The sequence below is a fragment of the Meleagris gallopavo genome, chromosome 3, assembly GCF_905368555.1.
Source record: "Meleagris gallopavo chromosome 3, MGAL_WU_HG_1.1, whole genome shotgun sequence".
NCBI lineage: Eukaryota > Metazoa > Chordata > Aves > Galliformes > Phasianidae > Meleagris > Meleagris gallopavo.
In genome coordinates, this window is record NC_139406.1 from 44136902 (window position 1) to 44159248 (window position 22347).

The window sequence follows — 22347 nt, forward strand, 5'->3', positions numbered from 1 at the left end:
GAAGTAGCTGTCCCTCAGGAGGGAGAAGCACTGCCACGTGGTACCCATCCCTCACACTCAGCTCCAACTTGCATTGCTTGGTGGAAATAATGGAAATACACTCTGGGGATCATCCCGCAGCACAAACCTGGAAAAGCACAACTGGGACACAGCTTGGATCCAGGTCACAGAGGGCAGGAGAGTGTGTGGTGTATGGGATCACAACGTGGGAGCCAACACTTTGGACAGTGGGATGTTCAGTAATCGGCATCAACTGAAAACAATCTGTGTGAAACATTTCCTTGTTCAGGAAACAAAGGCAGGCTAAGCCTGACAAATAACCAGATTCAGACCTCCTAAGGTAAATTGTCAAAATCATTTTAATTAACCAAAAACGTGTAATCCTTTCATTTGTCATGCTGTGAACTGCCTTACTCCAGCCAATTCCAACGCTTATATTTGCATTTCCCTTACTCTGTGTTTGGTTCTGTGGTACCAGTAGGGTGGTCTTGCATAAAAGCAGGAGCTTCCCCTTCCTCCAGTATCTAGCAAATTAAAAGTGGAGGGAAAAAAAGAGCTACAGGGCAGGAGCTACCTGTGAATTTGTGCTTAATCCAGTATTACTGCGCTCGTGTTCCTATCACTTTATTCTTGACTGCAGCCTGCAGTGACGTGCAGCTGGAAGGAGTCTGTTGTCCACAGCCTCTAGCTCAGCATCACAATGAAGGAGTCCTGGGCGTTCACATAAGCACAAGGAGCAGCAGTTCACCTGGTATTTAAAAATCAGTTCAGAGCAAGTACTTTAATCTCTTTTGCAGGTAACCATCCCTCTTGCATAAAGACCCATTTCTTTCTGAAGTAATTTTACAGACATCAGATCCCAAGCACTCTTGAATAACTGATGGCCTAGGCTGTAACAAATCTTTTTCATGAATAGCTATAACCTTCTGCCAATAAATAATTAACTGTTCATTAACAATACTAGGGATACAAAAATGTTAAAACAAAAGCTTTTCATTTTTTTAGTTTTTAATTGATTCTCCCTACATATTTCCTATCACAGGAATGATGAAACTTGATGATAGTACCAAGTATTACAATATTAAAAAATTCCAACCAGTAACATGACCAATAAAATTTATTAAACATTATATTTACAACTATTTACATATCCTTCCATAGATTAATATTAAAATAGACAATATACAATTTAAGAATTTTCATTCAAAGGCATTTTGTTGGAAAAAATAGGCTCTATTACGAGACCACCATATAAGAGAAAAAAAGTTGTTGCTTTTTTTTTTTCTTTGTTTGCTTTGTCTTTGTTTTACACAAAAATATTTTCAGCATAGTAAGTCATAGGTATGGCATTACAACAGCAGACTAACATGAAATATGGTTTTGTAAATGCTACAGTTGTTCAGGTTTCGGTTATTGAAGTCAAGGAGCTCGGGGTTCTGTGAAGCATGCAATACGGGTCAGTTTCAACTCTTTTACAGTTATGGTGATGAAACAAGCAGCTAAATCAAACACATGCCATAGTAAAAGAACTGCCAACCAGGAACACACTACACTTAATAAAAACGACAACTTTGGTCCAATAAAACATTAGACAAAAACAGTTTTACAGTTAAAATATCTATTTTGTACAGGTTTGAACATTAATTACAAGACTATTTACATTTGCACAATATGTATAAAATAAATTATTTAAAAATGAAGACAATATTACATCTTTTTCCAAAAACAAAAAACTATACAGTAATTTACAAAATACAATAAGATTAATAGACTATTTTCCTCCAAGTCTGATTTTTCTTCTACAGACTCTTCATCTTATTCTTTTTTCCCCCCTGTAGCAGTCCAACTGTTACCCAAGTTCCATAATACAAAGCTTCCTAGTGGATTTTAAGTATCATTTTGTTTTGGTTGCTGTCTGTGTTACTAACAGCTGCCAGCGCTGTTAACTCACCGTGTTTCATCATCCTTATCAGCAGTAAGCCCTGAAGCCATAGGCAATTTTGAAATGTTATTTTCTGGGAAACTGACTTCAAAATAAGCATCCATCTCTGTGTTGTGAACAAGACCCCATGCCACATTTGTCTGAATAATTATTGAGAAAGGCAGCATTCTACATTAAGTGCCTATTAATAAAGTGTTCTGTCTTAAAAAAAAAATACCTTTGTGAATCACTGCACCTCAGTCTCTAGCTGTCCAAAGGCAAATAGGTACTGGTTGTCATATTGGTGTCAATTCAAAGTCGTCATTAACATCAACAAGAGGAACGTAGAATTCCTGAATTTCATAAATGCTGATGGATTTGTATGTAGCAGGATCGAGTTCTTGTAGTTTAAGCTGCCACTCCAGTCTTTGTACTGCATTTAAAGCTGCTGCTTCATGCTGCTGCCTCATCAAAAGGCACGTCTGTTTTGGAATGTAGAAAGAAGTTATTTCAATATCTGAGAAAATACTGCAACATGAGCTTCAAAACAGAAAAGACATCTACGAGCCTCTTTAGTGGCAGCAACTGCCCCAGCACTCTATTCAAATAATCAGATTATTCCATCACAAAGCTTGTTTTTTGTTTTGTTTTTGTTTTTAATATTAGCAGACCTTCTTTCATGTTGCCTTTATAACGTAGAATCATAGAATTATTTGAGTTGGAAGGGACCTTTAAAAGCCATCTAGTCCAACCTCCCGGCAACAAACAGGGATATCTACAATAACTTCTGATACTGCAAACAGATGTGTTTATTCATATATTGATTCACGTTTACTCCTGTCATCTTTGCAGTGACATCAGAGGCACTATTTCCCCTAAAGATAGGGAAAGACAAAGAAGAATACCTTTAATTTGTCAAACTTATCATCGACATCCTGTAACCAGGACATAAACTGTCGCGCGTTGAATCGATCCCTCACTGATGTTTTGCTGTCATCAGTCTGCAAAAAGAACAACCACCAACAAAGCAAACAAAAAAAACACCTGTAAGTTATTTGATAATTCGTATCAGACATGCTTTAAAACATGAAAACATACTTTGTGGCACCTTCATAAACAGTGCTTCATTGGAAAACTACACTCCAAGTCAATGTATCAAGGTACATGCGAGCATATGTCTTGATCTCCCTTCCCTCAGCTAGCTGCTCTCCAGAAATGGTTATTCCCAGATTCCCTCAGGTTAAAACTAGTTGCTGCCTCTATTTTTAAAACTGGAGTAGGAGGCTTCAAGATTTACGCCTTAAAATCTTAATCAGTAGAAGGCAGATCTTCCACAACATTCTCTTGTTGTTCTTTTTAAAATTCAGTAACAAATCAAACGAGTGTCCCCTGAGGGAAAAGCAAAACATTCATCAAGAAAATCTTAAGCAATCAGAGTTAACTGGTCACACAAGTATTCAAAACCAATTTAAGTAAAAATTACCACAAAAATCTGCAAAAGGGGTTTTAAAAAGCAAGGAGACATATCTTATTTGTCTTGCCCAATTAAATCCATTAATATATTTAAAAGCTACCTAATGGAACATCAAATTTGTCCATTGTGAGAAACTAGACTCTGTATAGATTCTGCATAGCCAGCTCATGTCCATGTAATACTTCAATAACCATCACTAACCAGCACAGGCCTCTACTGCATTTTTAGAAAAGAAAGCCTCCCCTTTCGCATGCTGCAGGAGAAAGTAGCAACGAGGAAGAACAGGGGGAAAAACTGCAAACGCTGACGTCTCTAGAAAACAGCTGGCTGAGATTACAGATATTCCCCAAAGGAAATCTGAATAGAAGGAGCCCTCAGCAACACGGGTTTTATGATCCTGAACTGCAGGTGTTTTGCTGGGCTGTAACCAGCCTGCTCGCCAGAAATGGGGGCATTTTTCTCCCCCATCTCTGCTCTGCTGCAAATGACCACAGGGAATGGTCCTTAAGGTCTGCGTAATGTTAGCAGTTATAAAAGCAAGCCTCAAAACACCAAGAAATCGCTCAGAAGCAGTTGTGAGAGTGTCATTTTCCTACAAAATAAACCAGATCTTTGCTTACAATTCTTTGCCAGCTATTTGCTCAAGTAAAAGAAAACTGAAATCAGAAATGTTTTTTCATCACAGAACACAATTAAGAGGTAGTGAGAGGTAAGCAGAAGCATTTCACTACAACTACTGCAGTGTATAAAAATAGCCAAAACAGCTGCAAAACTTGGTGAAAAAAAATAACCTCCCATATAGATCCCTTTTGTTCTGCAGAATTCAAATACAAAAATCAGCTTTTTCAAAATCAATTGCAAAATGATAACTATAAAAATGCAGATCCATGCAGAGCTCAGATGCGCCCTCAAGTTCTAAAGAGCCTCCAAAAAAGGACAAAATACACCCCAAGGACACACTAAACTCCAGAACCAATAATGATATTTTGCTTGTTAACAAAAGAGAAAAATCTCTTTTGAAGATGATGACTTAAAAATTAGGCAGTACAAAGCTTTAAATGGGCAAAATCACAATCTTCGTAAAACTGGTATTTTCTACTGAGTTCTTTAAAGGTAGAAAAAAAAGTATTGGCACAGGTAGAGGAAACACTGGAAGTTGTAATTAACATGTAAAGAGTTACAGCACTAAAGCAGAATTCCACACACGTCTGACGCGTAGGTGTTTCTTTGTATAATGCTCAGCATTCAATGCACCCAAATGTTTATTACATCTGTAATAGCAGATTTCTTGCTTGTATTACGTGCTCCTCAGTTACCAAAACAGGTTCTGAGTGCAGTTTCTACTCCTCTTAGTAAACCTGTTCACAAAATACTGATGCCATGAAACCATCTTCTCTTAGAGACATAGCTACAGTAAACTTCAGAGTGACAGCCCATAAATGATGCAGATTAAAAGTTAAAAATTAAATTCGATTTCACGAAAAACAGCAGAGTCCTGGTTTAATCTTTCACATCATTTGCAGAGATGAAAGAAAACCAGTCAGGGTACAAAACATAAAACCACTGTAAGTACCTGTGTCCTCTTGTTTTCGCACTTCTAATGTGGTGTGCAACGGTGAGCAAAATGAGGCCTAAGCAAAATAACAATGTACAATATACAAAATCTTAATCCCAAGCAAATCAATGACAGTTTCAGTGTGGGAATGGAATTCTCTCCAAACACTTGTTTTAAGTCAGACTAGAAAGGTATGTTGGTCTGAAATTCTGAAATGCATCTCTTTACCTGAGCATCCAGGGGCACATTGTAAACCTCGGCATCCAGCAGAACAGTGCAGGCACTGAATGGTAGTGTTTGATTAGCTAGAGTTCTTGCTGCTCGGTAATGAACACGGAGGACTTCTTGCTCATTAGAAACAATAAGCTTTTCCTAATTAAAAAAAAGATAACATATCAAATATATCAACATATAAGCATTTCAGTTTGATTCATAAAAATGCTTTTGCGTTTAAACTCATTGAGAACTTCCTGTAGGGACCTACAGCAAGCTGGAGAGGGATTATTTATCAAGGAGCGTGGCAGCAGGACATGAAGTAATGGCTTTAAACTAAGAAAGGGTCAATTTAGGTTAGATATTTGGAATAAACTTGTCACTATTAGGGTGGCAAGACACTGGAACAGGTCACCCAGAGAGGTGTGGATGCCCCATCCCCAGAGGTGTTCAGGGCCAGGCTGGACAGGGCTTTAAGAGACCTGGTCTAATATGAGGTGTTCCTCCCCATGGCAGGGGGATTGGAACTAGATGATCTTTAAGTCCCTTCCAACCCAAACCATTCCATTATTTTAACTATGTGTCTTCTACCAATACAGCATTTATTGTTGCTTAAATTCTTTTAATTCAGATGCCTTGGTTCTGAGGTCACTAACACTTCTTAGCCTTCAGAACTAGAGTCTACAGCTTTCTTCCCACACTCTGCTGCCCCTAGGAAAAATCTGAGCCACATCTTAGAGCAATTAAGAAGAAAAAGCTGCTGTCTTACTGGCACAAGTGTTCAGTTAACAGGAATTCAAACTATTACTGGATTTGTCGTTACCTTTTTCTCTTTTTTGTATTTACAAGTTTTTCCAATTCAGAAATTTAGTTAAAAGGCAGTTTAGTTCTAAAACACTGTTCAACCGAGCAAAGGATAGCCTATTCACTGAAAAATAAAAACCTGAGATTGAGAAATAATAGAAAAGAGTACTTCAGTCTTACCCTTTCAATACTGTGCTGCAAACGTAGTTTCATCCTTACAACCTCCTGCTGTTTAAATAGTTCCTTAAGTGGGTCTGACAGCGAGGGAGGAGGTGTAATCTATGGAAAATGTTTTATAAATAGTATAATGAGTATGTATTTAATGTATGTTTAACACTGCCTGAATGATTTGAGCATTTATTTAAAAAAAAAAAAGAAGAAGAAAAAAAAAAGGGGAGGGAGGGGTTCCTAGGGAAAAAAATAAGAGTTTTGTACATTACATTAATTATATGACTTTAAACCATATGCAATGAAAAGTTTTAAGGTTTCTTTACCAAAAACTTAATAAACTCGCCTGCTTGCAGTGGCATTTCAAACTGCTAATGCTTTTAACCAGTCACTGCCAACATATCACAGCTATTTTTTAAAAGGTCTATGCATTAGAAGATACAGCCTGCTTTCAATTTTCTATAGCACAGCTGTTCATTTTGAAAATAAGGCAAAAACTGCCTACCCAACCAGTTTCAAACTGCTAACAATACACACTTCACTTCTCTCCTAATGAAAATTGTTTGGCTCCCAGAATACTGAGTGGGGTTTTACATCCCTTGCCCCTTTGTGCAAGCCATCATTATTAAAAGCAAACCCCACACTGACTTGCAATAACCTGCCTCAGCTGTAGTCAATTTCAGTATGTTTAACTTCAGTCTGAGGTATTTTGCAATCTGGATTTACCAAGAAACTTTGTATTCATGACACGCTAGCACACTGTTGTCCCATTTTTTCAGTAAAGTAAGATAAGATGGTCATAATTACACCAAGCTTTGATGTAGCTAGTATTACTAAAAGTGAATCGATCCTTCAGAAAACTCCAGTGCTTCAGCTAATAGAGAAACATACAGCTTAAGCAACATAAGCAGTCTGCCTATAAAGTTATCCAGAAATAGAAATTTCACAGTTGACAAGCATCTGTATCACCTGAACAATATAACATTTCATTATCAACTGTTTTTCCTTTGAATTCAAACACCATGTAATTTTGCAAGAGAAAGAAGAATTAACACCACCGGAAATAACTGGAAAGAATTTAATTATATAGGCAGCTAACTTGTAAGGACTTCTATTAATAAATGTAAGAGAACTTTGCACCTGTGAAGCTGTTATTATACAATAGCTTTTATTGAAAGTGAAAGCATTTTTCAGGTCCCAGAACTCTTTCATTACATTACTGATCAGCAACAGATATATTTTCTAACCAATACTCAAAAAGAAAATTAAAAGTTTCACTCAATCTAGCAATCAGCAGCTTTTCAGTAGCCTGTGTCACTAAAATCCATGGCACAAAAAGTTGTTTCAAGCAGCAGGTGGCAGCCTAAAACTGTAAATCAAAATGCACTGAAGTTAAGCTCTCGCTGACTGAGATTTCTTTTGAAGAGCTTCCGATGTTAGTTAACCATGCCTTAATTCTGCTTCAAAACTAAAATTTTGTTTCTTGCTTTCAGGAATTAAGTATATGTTCTAGAGATTCAACCATGCTAGAAGAAACAACCTCTCATTGAGGGCTTCTAAACTGCAGTAATTGTGGCCTTCCAGCAAAGGCTGAATCCCAAATACCCCAAAGCTACTACTGCAAACACTATTAGCAGTATGAAAAGCAACAGAAGGTTCTTCTGACCTCAGAGATTACTACAGCCTCTGTCTTTGAAAACATTAAGCTAAGCATAGGACTGAATTTGTTTACTGTAATTTTCCCAAACAGTATGTTTTCCTGTCTTCTTGGAAAGACTGGAAGAGCCTCAGCTACCCAGCACTGCAAACTGAATCCCAGCAGTCTGACACCACCTACTGGAAATCCCAGACTGGGATCTGGGATGCTGGATTTGGACAAAGGAAAAAACCTTCACAGCCTGAAGGGAAATTGAAATAAAAGGTTTTGAGGGAAACTGAGGAATGAGTCTCACTCATCTCTGAGTCAAAGAGACTGTTTGGAACGAGTCAATTAAGCATGTGTGGGGAAGAGATGAGCCTGTATGTTGGAAACACAAGAATGGAGCACAAAACTGGATGCCACAAGCAAAAAGTGGCCTCAGTTTCCTGTACAACCAGAGTAAGTTATCAAACAAGTTTCTTAAGGGGTCCAGGCTCCATACAGAGCATGAGTGGACAAGTGACTTCTGCCTTCTCATGTGTTCTCTAATCCTGAGCAAATTACAAGAAAAATTCAATGGTGCTCAGCCCTTCAACTCTGCTCCACTGCATGAGAAGACAGCATCCTGAACAGTTTCATTCAGTAATAGCTAGAGAGCAAGATGTATCTGCAACATCTCCAGCACATAAAAATAAATTAAAAGTTCCCTGCATGTTTTGCATCCTTCGGATCAACAAGAATATTGACCCTTCATGCCGTAAAACCTGTAATTCTCATTTGCCATTGCTACAAGAGCACTAACTCGGATTTACACATACACAGCATTTCCAAGATTATTTTTGTGTGTCCCTCTTGCTATCCAAATCAACACTGGCCCACTATGGTGTTTAACATTTAATTAATTTAGGAAGTAAGTATCTGATAACATCACTAACACAAGTTTTACCGCGTAAGTTTTTCCAGCAATACCAGAGAGACTGGACAGAATTCCATTTGTTGGAAACAGGTCTGTTAGATAGCCAGAGGAAGCTGGAAATCTTGGCATCTCTCCTCAGGAGGCAGTACAGACAAAGCCGACGGAACCCCACTGAATACACTGATGTAGCAAACCAAAGGCACTATAGCTAAGTATGATTTAAATTTATTCTTAGGACATTCAGACATTTCCTTCCATTTTGAATTGACCTCATGTCACTGTCTTATATTTGCACCGGCCACAATTCATATTAACTATTACTACTGCAACCTCAGGTGATACAGATCATAAATTACAGTATATAAACAAAGCAGTGAAAAATCAAACTTGAAAGCACCATCTCCTGGTTCCCACCTACAGGATGTTTGAAGTTCCTCAGACAAACAACAGCTTATCATTAAAATCTCAATGCGGAGAACAGCACATTACGTGAACTACTCTGAGTCTCAGAGCTAAGTACATTTTCTTCTTGTAGACATTCACACAGTGATACAGCAATAACTTAAGAACAAATATCTACCTTCCTACCTATGAGTGAAGCAAAAATCAGGTTAACAGAGAATCATTAAAGAACTACTTAAGGAAAAACATAAAAACAATTCCAACAGAAAGGTCATTTTATTGTTGCACATTACATTATGCATCGAGTCATTTACACTCAAATGACTCAAAACTACGGGGATGGCTGATGTGCCAGAAGGTGTGTTGCTGCTATCCAGAGGGAGAGGCTGGAGAAACGGACTGGCAGCACCCTCATGAAATTCAGCAAGGAGAAGTGCAGAGTCCTACACCTACAGAGGAGCAATCTCAGGCACCAGTATGTGCTGGGGAACTGCCCAGCTGAAAAGCAGCATGGGGAACTGGGGATCCTGTTGAACACCAAATTGAACATGAGTCAGCAAAGTCCCCTTGCTGGGAAGAAGGCTAACGGTGTCCTCGACTGCATCAGGACAAGTACTGCCAGCAGTACTAGTAGGGCCATATTTGGAGTGCTGGGTCCAGTTCTGCGTTCCCTAGCTCAAGAGAAACATGAACATACTAGAGACATTCTTACAAAGGGCCATGATGACGATGAAGGGACTGGAGCATCTCCACTATGAGAAGAAGCCTGTAGAGATGGAGCTATTCAGCCTGAAGAAGAAACAGCTAAGGGGAATTTCAGCAATACCTGAAGGGAGGGTGCAAAGAGGACAGAGCTACACTCTTACCTGTGCTACCCAGTGCCAGCACAAGAGGCCATGGGCACAGACTGGAGCACAGGAGGTTCCCTCTGAACAGCAGGAGCACTTCTGTGCTGTGCAGGTGATGGAGCATTGGCACAGGCTGCCCAGAGGCTGTGAGGTCTCCTCCTTGGGGATCTTTGTAAACCACCTGGATGCGGGCCTGGACACCCTGCTCTGGGTGACCCTGCTGCAGTGGGACTGGGGGACCCAGAGGGCCCTGCTAGCCTCAGCCATGCTGGGATTCTATGATTAATATTCCATTTGGCATAAGTTAGCTAAGAAATTGTACTACACAATCATCTAAACTTATTCTCATGAACTAAAGAATTCCTACTACACACAGTCAGAGAGACAGGACGGAGGTATGAGGCAGTACTTAGAAGTTCTTCCTTCTAGTGCCATTTGTGACGGGGAAATGAGCTTATTGCCAGGGTAGAAGGGCCACTGACAAACATAAACTACACTTCTTCATTTCCCAATAATCTCAAATTAAGCATTGACATTTGGTGCCAGATCTGTAAGTTGTAGCTTGGAAACTGCATGTAGTTGGCTAGCAGTTGCCATAAAAAAACAAATACATCTCTGCTTTTGGTGATAAAAATACACTATGAAAGCTGAAACAGCTATTGAGAAAGATTTCTAGACCAAGGAAGGGCTGGTACGTTGTAGCAAAGTTTAGGATACATCCTAGGTCACCTGCAGACCAAATAAAATAGTAACCTTAAGCACATCTTTCCTCCCATAGTTTTCTCACAGCTATCTTGCTAATTTCAAAGAAATCCATCAGTTCCTATCAGAAAGAACTCAATGTTAAAGGATATACGTACTCCCTCATGCAGACATGGCGGCGTATAGTGGGAAAAAAAAATGAGAGGAAAGAGCTTCCACAGTAACAATGACTACCTCTGGGATGAAGCAAGCACAAATTTTAAAATGTATTTTTATACATTAAATTTGTGTTCACTGCTCAATCAAAAAGAACCTTCAACTCTACTGGAAAAAGCTATACTGCATCTCAGGTAGGAAATTATCCTCAGTGAATCAAGAGAGTAGCTGGTCCATTCAGAAGTACAGAGCCCAAAACCAGGGTGCTTAGAGAGTGATTTTGTATGCACAAACCATTCAGTTTAGCAGGCATTTCTGCTGTAAAGGGATTACAATATTCTCCCTACTCCTCCTAAAATTGGACTTTTCCTTGACACATCCTAAGTAATGTACATACAATCCAATACTATTGAATTCTGACATTATCAAGATACTGTATGTCAGCCAAACAACTGCTTTAGGTAATCAATGATCTCTCACTATTTCAGCTATTAAGTTTATCAACTGAAACCATTCAAACAGGTTCAAGCTCTTTTTACTTCAGAACTAGACAAGGTTAACTCTGGGTGTCCTATCAGTTAAAGTACATCAGATGAAAACCACCTTCTATTCCCAGGAACAACAATACTCCAAGGTGGCTAGCAAAAAAACCCCAATGCACAATGTATTGGGTCTTCTCTCTCCCCTCCACCTAGAACAACAGGCACAAGTGTGCTGAGGAACAAACAAAGGAAGCACAATTCAAGAGCTATCCTGATTGCACTGACTTCAAACAGAGACCAGCAGTAACCAAACTACTATTACATACGTTGAGGTGTATTGTCACAGTAAAAAGTGATATTAACTGCACTTCAGCCAATTCTGTGCTATATTGCACAGAGGACTCCCAAATTACAGGCCTCTTTCACAGCTGTCATTAGGAATATGCCCAGCAGATCTATAGAGAGCTTAGAACTAAACAAGTGTCCCCGAACTACAGATGGTCTTCAACAGTAAGAACTTCACATTAACTACAGTTCAGAACACTTTAAATTGATGGACGACAACAGCTGGGACACAGCATATTATATTTGCTGCTTTGGTGAGTATTAAGGAGGCTGCAACAGCTAGCAGGCACTCTCCTGCTTAGAACACTAGTAATAGACTTAATATCTTAAAACACTGCACTTCCACCACTCTCCAAATAAAACAGCTTTGAATAATTAGCTTTAACCACACTATTGCTGGTAGAAATTTGGAGAAGCTCTAAAGAGCTACTTCAGTTTTAAAAGCATAGGCATTATAGTAGCAAATACTTTGAAATATTTGTGTGTCTTTTACAGATATTATACACGGTGGTTTGTCTTGTAATGACTTTGACACCTTTGCTTCTATGTCCATCAAACACTGCTTTTAAATATGACATTACCAGTAAATGTTAATTTGACATATTTCAACTTAAGATTTTCAGCTCAGGTATTCAGAAGCAAGCTAGGAAGAAAATGAAAATGACAAAAACAAACAACAAAAAAAAACCTGTGTCTTTCCTTGAACTGCACATTTAAAGAACACGTTACTTACAGTTGGAATGCATATCTTGCTCAGGGGATTGCCGTCCAGTAGATAAGATCCGTTGAAGGTCACATATTCATCATAATATTGAGGTGCCTGAGGAATAACACTGCACAGTAACTTACGCTTCTCTTCTATTTTTTTTCGTATGTGCAAGTATTCAAAATATGGATTTGCTCTCTCAGAACAGTATGGCTGGATCTCTTCAAGTTTCAAAGAATCAACGACAGCTGCCAGTGACTGCTGGGTTTTCTCTTTAGCCTGCAGTAAAGAAGGGTTCACTTGCACAGGCTGAGGTACACGAGATACCTTTCTTTTACGTGGATGATGTACTTGACCATCATCATCTTCAGTTAATCTAATCCTTCCTTTCATAGATGCTAACAATTCAGACTCCTTTTCTAAAGTCTGCATGCAGCCAACAGGATTCTGTTTGCCCTGGTTTGCCAGTACATTTGCTCTATTTCTTGTGATTCTTTGAGGTACTTCTTGCTGTTCCATCTTCTGGTCCTCAGCAATTTCTTCTTCTAGTTTAACTATTTGACTGTATTTATGCACCTCTTCTTGTATAATCTCTTGTGAACTATTTTCTGAATTAGATAAAGAGTACTGCAGTGCTTCATCTGTCAACACATTCTCTCCATCGGCAGTGCAGGGCTTTTTATTAGATGAATCGTTCATAATTCCCTTTGACATTGCTGAATGTAGATCACAGAGATCAGTGTCAGTTTTACTGTTAACAACATGCACAGAAATCAAATTTTCTTGCTGGTCTTTTTCATTCCTGATGTTTGGAGTATCCACTGTGTTACCATCCACTTCAATCTGAGTATTCTTGCAAACAAGTTTATTGAACGCATATGAATTTACATTTAACTGTGAACTGCCATCAGATTCAGGAATATCTTTTTCTAACAACACCACAGGTAAATCATTCACCCTTTCACAGGTCTGTGAAATATCCTTCACAGAGCTCTCAGAATATACAGCATGAGGTGCATCAGCCTTCTTAATGTTGGAAGAGATTAAAACATTTTCTGTCTCTCTGGTGCTACTAGCATCTGTATTGAAGGCAGAACTTACAGTTTGAACTAGATTTTGTTGTACAAGTAATGAATCTTGATTGCTAATGCCTGGTAAAGAAATGTGTTTAGATCCATCTGGAAGTGGCTGGATGGGTAAGGAACAAGGTGACTGTGAAGGCAAAAATGATGCAGATTCTTGAGAACTGGAATTTCCCTTGATCTCAGCAGGCTGAGGCAAATATTCAGGTACTTTTTGCTCTTTTAATGTCCGGTTTTCAGAATTATGCATTGCTACAAAATTATTAGTATCTTGCTCTGATTCATCATAACCTGAGCTGCTACACTCATTGTTTATTGAATTAAGTTTGTCAAAAGGCACATCCCAAGGTTTGGCTTGCTGAGTCACACCACTTTGACTACATGGTTCCAAATGAATATTGTATTCTTCTGAGGGACTCATCTGAGCAATATTTTTAGTGGTACTTGTACCCACTGTTACCTGCTTGTTGCTAAAAGCTCCAGTTGGAGATGACTGCAAACCAGAAAAACTGCTTTGAATATCTCTTTCAACCATGCTACATGGTAGTTCTGGTTTAGGAGAAGTGCTGGGATAAGTCTGAACTGACATCTGAGCATTCTGATTATTTTCCTCTGATGTTCGAGGCGGTTTGCTATGTTCAGAAACAGAAGCAGGCATGCTGCACCTTCGAACCTCTACAACAGGTCTACACTCATTTAAAACCAATTTGAAGTCTTCAAAAGATGCTGATCTGATGTATGCTGGTGGAAGTCTGTTTGCAAAAGGTGGCTTCATCCGATCAGGCAATTCGGCAACACCATCGGTCTCTCTTTCAAGAGGGGCTGGTGATTTGGCAGCTGGCAAAAACGATGATTGTGAAAAAGACACTTGGGAATCAGCGCCTTCTAGCACAAAATCTGAGTCATATTCCATTGCAGGCCTTGGAGTAGTTACTGCGGTATGGCAGGAATCCTCAGAACTTGCTACTGAAATGATGGATACTGATCTGGAGCTCTTTTCACCTTCTGATTTGGGGGATTTATTTGAATTATCCAAAACCAATAAAGACTTTATAACATTTACATTTCTTGTATCTACCGATTGGGATCTACTACTCGTAGCTTCTTTTTGCTGTTTCTCCTTCATGCAAAAATCTGGCAACTCTGAGCTTTTTGAACGAGTAAGCTCTTTGTTTTTTACTTCAGGTAATGACTGTCTTTGTTTTTCTTTTATCTTGCTAAGTTCTAAACAAGTGCGACTTCGTAAACGTTCCTTCTCTTTCTGTTTTATTTTTTCTTTATGTTTTCTATGCCACTGCTCAATTTCCAGATCTTTAAGGCTAAGCATTCTTTCAAAACTAGTTTGCATTAAATCATCATTGACTAACCTTTTTTCTTTAGGTCGAGCATCCTTTGGTGCAGGAGATGTTTTAGGCTTAAGTTTCTCATGCTCGAGTTTTAGTTTAAGTAAACTACTTTGATGCTGTTTATGCTTGTCTCTCTCTTTGTATCTGTCTATATCTTTATCTTTTTTATCCTTCTCTCTACCGTCTGGAGTTTTCAAGAAATCATCTTTTTGCTTTTCTTTCAAAGATGTCAGTTTGTCGTGCATTGATTTGTTACTGTCTGTAATGCTGCATCTTCTTTCTTCTTGCACGTGTTTTGAGTTCACTACTGTTGAACTCTCTTTGTCTCTGGATTTGTCTCTTCTTTCAGGTTCCTTTTCCTTGTCTTTAGTTCTATTTTTTTCAGACTTAGTATATTCACATTCTTTTTCAAACTGTTTGACTTTTCTTTCAATACAGTGTTTTTCTTTGCTGTCAGCCAAATGTCTGTCTTTATCAACCTTTTCTTTGTCATGCTTCTTTTCTGTCTTTTCTTTATTTTTTTCTTTGTCATCAAGTTTCTTAAGAGTACCTGTGCTTTTTATTTTATCATTTTCCTTATGGCATCTTTCAGCTTGCTGGAAATTGGTCTTTTCCTTTACTTTCTCTGTATTTTCATTTACTTCTGCTCTCTCTGTCTTATATTCATGTTTTATTTTTTTCTCTTTTTCCCCGCTTTTTCTTTCTGTCTTTTCAACATCTTTTTCTTTGGCTGAGGCTCGTTTTTCTTTATTTTCCTTTAAATTCTTTTCATGCTTTTCAGTATCTGTTTCTTTTTCTATTAAGTGCATGCTAATTACCTCATCTTTAACACTTAGGCAGAACAATTCCATTTCTTTATCTGCAAGTATAGTTTCTTTTTCTTCTTTCGAATCTTTCATTTTTTCATCCTTAAGAAACTTCTCATTTTCCTTTTTGTTCTTCTCTCTCTCCTCTCTAGCATTTCTCTCCTTGTGGAGCTGTCTCTCCTTAGCTAACCTGTCTTCTTTTGCCACAGCTTTTTCCAACTTCGATTTTCTGTCTGAAGGAAGAGTTTCATGTTCTAGATTTAACAGTGTTTCTTCACTTTCATCACTTTTGAAAAAATTTTCTTTCCAAAATTCTCTGTCAAACTCAATACTTCTTTGGGACTCTTTAGTATTATGTTTATGTTTTTCTTTTTCCCCATCCTGTTCCTTCTTGTCCTTATCTTTTTCTCTTTCTTTGTGCTTTAATTTATGCTTTTTAAGTGCTTTACCTTCCTTGTCAATCTTTCTCAGAGTATACTCTGAATTCTCAAATGTAGGGCTATTATCTTCATCTTTAATTTTAGAGCTAGATTTTTCACCAAATTCTAACTGAAAATCTTTCTGATGATGCTTGCTTTTTTCTTTATGCTTACAAGATTTGCCACTGGAGCTTTCTACTAGATACTCAGAATCCGCACTGTGATCGCACCGAACCAATTCGGGCTGTAATGCTATTTCAGAGCCTCCCGGTGATAAGCAAGTTTTGGTGTTTTCTTGCTTTAACGCTGTTGCTTGCTTTTCACTTAATCCACAGGGGTGCTTAGGAGATTTGCCAGCAGCAATATGAAATAGTTGTAAAGAAGAATCTTCTTTTTGGCTGAAAGACTTCTTAAATGTTTCTTCATCTCTAGTTTTATCTAAAGAATCTAACCCAGAAGTAGCGATATTTGTTACTCTAGCATTTTCTTTTTCTTGTTTTAGTTCCTGATTCTCTTTATTTTTACTTTGATTTTTTACTTTCTTTTTAACTTTGCCTTTTTGCTTGTGTTCACTTGTAACAACACATTCTTTCTTTGCTCTTACATCAGAACTTGAGGTCTCTGAAACAGAACAAGGAGAGACTATCTTTTTGTCCTGGAGTATTTCTTCGTCTGAGCTTTCGGAACTTGAATACAAAACTCTAGATGGCTTCTGTTTCTTGTTTTTAAGCGATTTTGAAAGTGTAACTTTTTCTTGTTTCGCAAGTAAGCTGCTCTTTTCAATTTCTGTTTCATCCTCTTTCCTTACATCTTTTCTAAGAATATGTCTGTCATCAATCATTTTCTTCATTTCATCTTCATCGTCATCTTTAAACTCATATTCATCAAGTGCAGGTGGATGTGCTGCCTTACTGTGAACAATTTGTTTGCTGCCGTTGGCTACAGAGTCTTTTTCCACTTCTGAATCAACATTCCCCTCTACACTGGAAGGATTTACAGATGGAGCTTCTTCAGAATCTACATGGAGAAAACCAGAAATTAGTTGAATGTCAATGGAACGTTCTCTCTCGTTAAGTTCAGGACAAAAGGACAAAACTGGCAAACTTACAGAAAATACCAAATAACAGAATATAATTAGAAATGTGGGCTATTTAAAAAAGTGAGCAACAATGCTTTAGTCCCTACCGCATAACAGATTGCCCTGACAGACACTAAACCAAACAAATACAAAAATTTCATAATGTACAGTTCCTACCAATACCCTGAAATATCCTGAATATTCTTAAATCCATTAACGCTTTTTGTATGCAGCAAGATTCTTAGTTTTTATAAATTAGGATTATTAATTTTTCAAAATAATTGCAAAACAATTAATATTGAAGACACAGAATGATAGATAACGAAATTTTAGGCAACAGAAGTCATGTCAAGTTTATAATTCACAAGTTCCTGTACATTTTATAAAAACACCACCCTTACTTTAATCTTCACTTGTATCCATAAAATGTTTACCACATAAACACAAGGGCCATTAAACATCAGTTACACTGCTCTACAACTGAAAGAAGAAAAATCCTCAAAACACATTATACACGTTCTCTCTAGAATTAAGCTTTTTAAGAAAAAATCAAAAGAGAAGCCAATGATCTCACAATTTACAGATGTCACGCAGGTACATAAGCATATGGATTACCATTTATATCCCAACCAAATAAAAGTAACACTCTTTAAGTTTAGTAAACCTCATCTATGATGTGTAGAACCTGCATAACCTCTTTCTTAAGGGCGTCTTTCTGCTGATGACTCATTCCTCTAGGAATTCATCAACTCTTATGCTTTCCAACAACTAAATCATGTTCTCCTCCACATGAACTGTCAAAGTACCTTGTTTCAACAGTAGGTGAGCTTTGATTTTTAAAAGACAAAGAGCTCCTATTGTAAAGAAATTCCCCTATGAATTTTTAAGCACCTGGTGTAGACAGTCTGAAGTCTGCTAGGCTTTAATTCACTGCAACTGGTCTCTAGTATGTAAGTGCACGGCATGAAGCAAGTATGCTGTACTGACTGTCCTGATTTGCAAGTTCAAAATTGCAAGCTGAACTTGCAATTCAAGCTGAACTTGAATTCAATTGAATTGTACAACTGAACAATGGAAATCTCTCAACTGTTTGTAAAGTTAGATTTTACACAACATACGCAGTGTTATCACCACTTGATCATGACAAAATTAGTACTAAAAAATCTTTCAGAAATATTTCTGGATGTATTGTTCCCTCCAAATAAGGTTCTTCCAACTCAAGTCTTTCCAGCTGAATTTATCACTTTGTTGTTTGTTTTCACAACATCAATAAAACAGAACTAAGAAGATCCTATTATCTTCCGTATTATCTGTAGCATTCAGAACGTTACTTGTTTGTGCTATCAGTTTTTTTTATTCCCCTCTGTTTTCATTCATATGATATGTGCATGGCATCATCTACTCAACTCTAATCACTCCTTGCAGCTTGACTGTGCCTTCCCTTCACCCATTTCCTGTAAGGTGGCTGCTGCTTCTCCTTTCTTTGTCCTTATTTACTTTGTTCTGAACAGTATTTTCCCATTCCAAACACATCAGACAGCTTACTCGTTCCTCTTGAATGACAAAAGGTAAAGCAGTGGGAGTACAGGAGATAAATCACCTCTACTGTTAATCCTGACTTTTAGGAAGCTGCAGAGAAAATTCTGTTCCTCCTGGAAACTATATCCCTACAGATTTTGGAAACTAAGAAACACCCTGAACAGACAACCATTGAAGAAATAATTGCTAAGTAGTAGCAAGTTTCTATTATGCATGTGGAAAAATATTCTTCTTAAGATCAATAGTTTGAGCAAGCTTTAATAAATCCTGTGTCAAAATGCCATGACTATCCCTTAAAACAGGATGACTGTGCTTTGCTTTTCAGGCTATTCTTTCAATGCTATGCAAAAAGTCACAACTACATAGGTCAATATGACTACTGTGCTTCAAGTATAGAAAAATATTGAATAAAAAGCTTGCTTTTTAAACAAAAAAAAAAGTTTGTCAGGGAAAACTAAAATGATTCTAACAAACATGTGGCATGAGGAACTCCTTACATAACTTTACTTGAAAAAATATGAATTCTTTCCTCTGTGATGAAGAAAAGTTTGTGCACAGCACTCGAGCAAGTTACTCATGGTCAAGAGTCTTCTGTTTTCAAGGAGACAACAGTTCTTCCCATACCTCAAGAGGAGATACCTTTCCCTGATTTGGCAGAAATAAAATAGGGGTCAAGAATCTCTGCCTCCACTTAAACAAGATACTATCTGGCCACCAATCAAGTCAGTGATTCCTCCATGAGCAAGAACTTGTTTACTGAGCAAGCATTATGAAGTTATACCCATGTGAAACCCTTGCTCCCAGTTCCTCTACTGAGGATACAAAGTGACTTTGGGGATATTTTTCCCAATAGGACTTCTTGAAAACATCTTTGTACTCCAAATAAAATAAGTTAGAAAGTAAAATTAATACAATAAATAAAACTAATAATATAAATACAGTATTATCTCATATTTTTCTCCAACAAAATCATATTGAGATAGAGTTGATTTGGAGGGTGGAAAGGGATTAATGGAAAGAAAAAAAAAAACCGAATACATTATGGATAATTCAATTCAATAGAAAGATTTGAAAATTATTTCTAAAAGTAGAAAACAATCTTAAAAATTGCATTTGCTATCTGCAGCAAGTCTTCCTAGGTAACACTATGCAAAAGATTAAAACCATCAAATTTCAGATTAATTGATGCACTTGAAGAAGCATGGAGTGAAATGGCTACTGTTACCTGAGCAACTGTCCTCATCATCAGAGATAGGTACTTCCCTTTTCAATAGCATTTCCAGCTCTTCAGTTTCAGCTACATCGACTGGCCTCTCTCCGTGCTTATTGGCCTGAAATGGATTTCCACCATGTCGAAGCAACAACTTCACAATCTGCAGCATTACATAAAGGAACCTTTAGGTTTTCCAAAAGCATTAATTCACCAGCATAAAAATCCTCCATTGGTCACAAAAGGTGAATAATGGGAAACTGAAATGCAAACTTCTATCTGTAAAGTTGGTAACATAAATGAAGACTTCAACAACTAAAATGCAAAGACCAAGTGTCCATAATCAGCTTGTTAGAAGAGCTAATGGAGAAGATTAAAGAAAGTTGTCTGTAATTATACGGATACAGTAACATCAGAAAGAAACACAACATGACCCTTTTTATTCTCACTGTTCTGGTATCACTTCACATAAATCACCTGGTTTCTCACCTACCAAGCTCTCTATGCATCTGAACTTAAATCCACCTCCTCACTGCAAGATGTATACCACTTAAATCTAACAGGACAAGTTTTTCAAGTAACAATATTACTAGTTTCCACGGCATTTCAGAAAAGTTCTGTTAGAATCTGTGTGTCATTGGAGGAATAAACTATCCCTTGTCCCCAGCTGAATATCATAGAGTGAAATTATCAGTGTCTGTCATTAAGGGCAGAATTATTAAAGTTGCAGTGACACTAAGACTGCTGCATCTTCATCACGTATCCAGTATCAGTTACTTTTTATTGTTTTGTCATTTTTTTTGTCTACGAATGTGAATGGCTAAGAATGTGAAAATTTAGCAGACATTAATACGGTTGCAAGATACATCAGCATTTTTTGGACACATAACATCACTGAGACAATCAGAGATTCCAAGACTAGGCCATTCTCTACTATTTCAAGCAAGCTCTATCTAAAGACTCACTTTTGTTTTGGTATCTGTAGGATACCATTACTAAGTCATTAATAAAACTTACACAAATCTTATTATTATATTTCTCTTCTCTAACATTTCCAGAAAACTTTTCCAAACTGGATAGCTTGTTTGAAAGATACATTTTATTTATACATAGTTTATACTTTTAATTTTATAAAGCAAATCATGCATAGCAATTAAATGAAGGTGACATAAAAAGATAGAAGACTCATTCTTGCATCTACTTTACAGAGAACAAATTCAGAAGCATGTAGAATGCCTATGATACTCCCTTTATCTTCTCCTCTAAGTCACCATGTATGAGTACTGATAAAAATAGTAAGGATATACATACCATTGTTCTGTTTCAAAGTCCACAGACAAACATATAAAAATAACTGTTAATTTTTTATATATATATATACATGTGTGTGTGTACAACTATATATATATATATATAAAACATATATATACGTTATATATGTTTAAAGGTATAACATTATTAAGATATGATATTACTCTATTATTATATAATAATCAAATAAATGATTAACACTTAAAATATATGAATATTATGTAAGCTATATTAATACCTATACAGAAGGAATATGAACAGTAAAGCTATGCATATAATGAACAACATAATAAATACATAGTATTATTACAACGCATAAAATATAGAATTGTTTATAATTCACAAATATTATATAGATTGAAATAATATTATGCGAAATATCATATACTATTATCAGATATATAGAGGGATAGATGATTATAAATAAAAGCATGTCTTACATTCCTGAAATAAAAAATATTTCTTTAAACTTGCAGTATATGGTTTGGAGACATTTTACTACTGATCTTAAAAATCATTAAGATATCTATTTATTTAAAAAGTAAAAGTGAAATTTAAAGCATTTAACAAAGCAGATACTGGTAGAAAATACCTCACAACAGAGTTATGATGAAAGCAGGATGGAAAAGAAAACCAAAAACGCTTTAAGATGTCCCCAAAACAGCAGAAACAGTATTACAAAACCCCATGAGACCAGTCAGAATAGTAAGGATTTGTTCTAATGATTCAGCATTTCAAGCCACTTCTTTGCTTCACTTACTCTCACAGCACACTCACATTTCTATGCCCACTACTAGCAGAATCATGAAGTGGAGTATCATCATCCAAACCCTGCGTGTTCACGTCAGCTCCTGCTGCAATCAGGACTTTAGCAACATCATAGTAACCAACATTACAAGCTTCATGCAGTGGTGTCCAACCTATAATAAAGAGTGGTAAATATAAGTTTGAAATTTAGGAGTTAGTTTGGTTTTGCTTTCTCCTGTACTGTAGAGCTCTATGTCCTTGAAACACTTCAAAATATACTCACAGAGTAGTTCAGGAAAGGGTAACACCATCCATCTAGTGAGCACATGCTTTACCAGTCTTAGCCCTCACAATGAACTGTAGATTTTTATTTCCACATCAATAATCTTAAATTTAGTTGCTTCTCATTTTCTGCAGTAGAGCCTCAACCGAAGATGATAAATCTGCATTTTCTACACTCCATATCTCAACCTCCTCT

The 22347-nt window shown here is 37.1% G+C and overlaps 1 protein-coding gene across 3 annotated transcripts in view; it reads right to left on the reverse strand.

Moving 5' to 3' along the window:
• Positions 1-1099: 1099 nt before the first annotated feature.
• Positions 1100-22347, reverse strand: part of ANKRD12 (ankyrin repeat domain 12) — a 60791-nt gene continuing 39543 nt past the window's right edge. For all 3 annotated transcript variants that reach the window (XM_085220772.1, XM_085220773.1, XM_085220774.1), the window contains 7 exons: positions 21900-22042; positions 19827-19974; positions 12359-17001; positions 6148-6246; positions 5179-5322; positions 2827-2922; positions 1100-2403 (listed from right to left, as the gene is read on the reverse strand). In XM_085220772.1, the coding sequence (XP_085076898.1) occupies positions 2218-2403; positions 2827-2922; positions 5179-5322; positions 6148-6246; positions 12359-17001; positions 19827-19974; positions 21900-22042 (5459 nt within the window). In that variant the 3' untranslated portion in view covers positions 1100-2217. The remainder of the gene's footprint in view (positions 2404-2826; positions 2923-5178; positions 5323-6147; positions 6247-12358; positions 17002-19826; positions 19975-21899; positions 22043-22347) is intronic.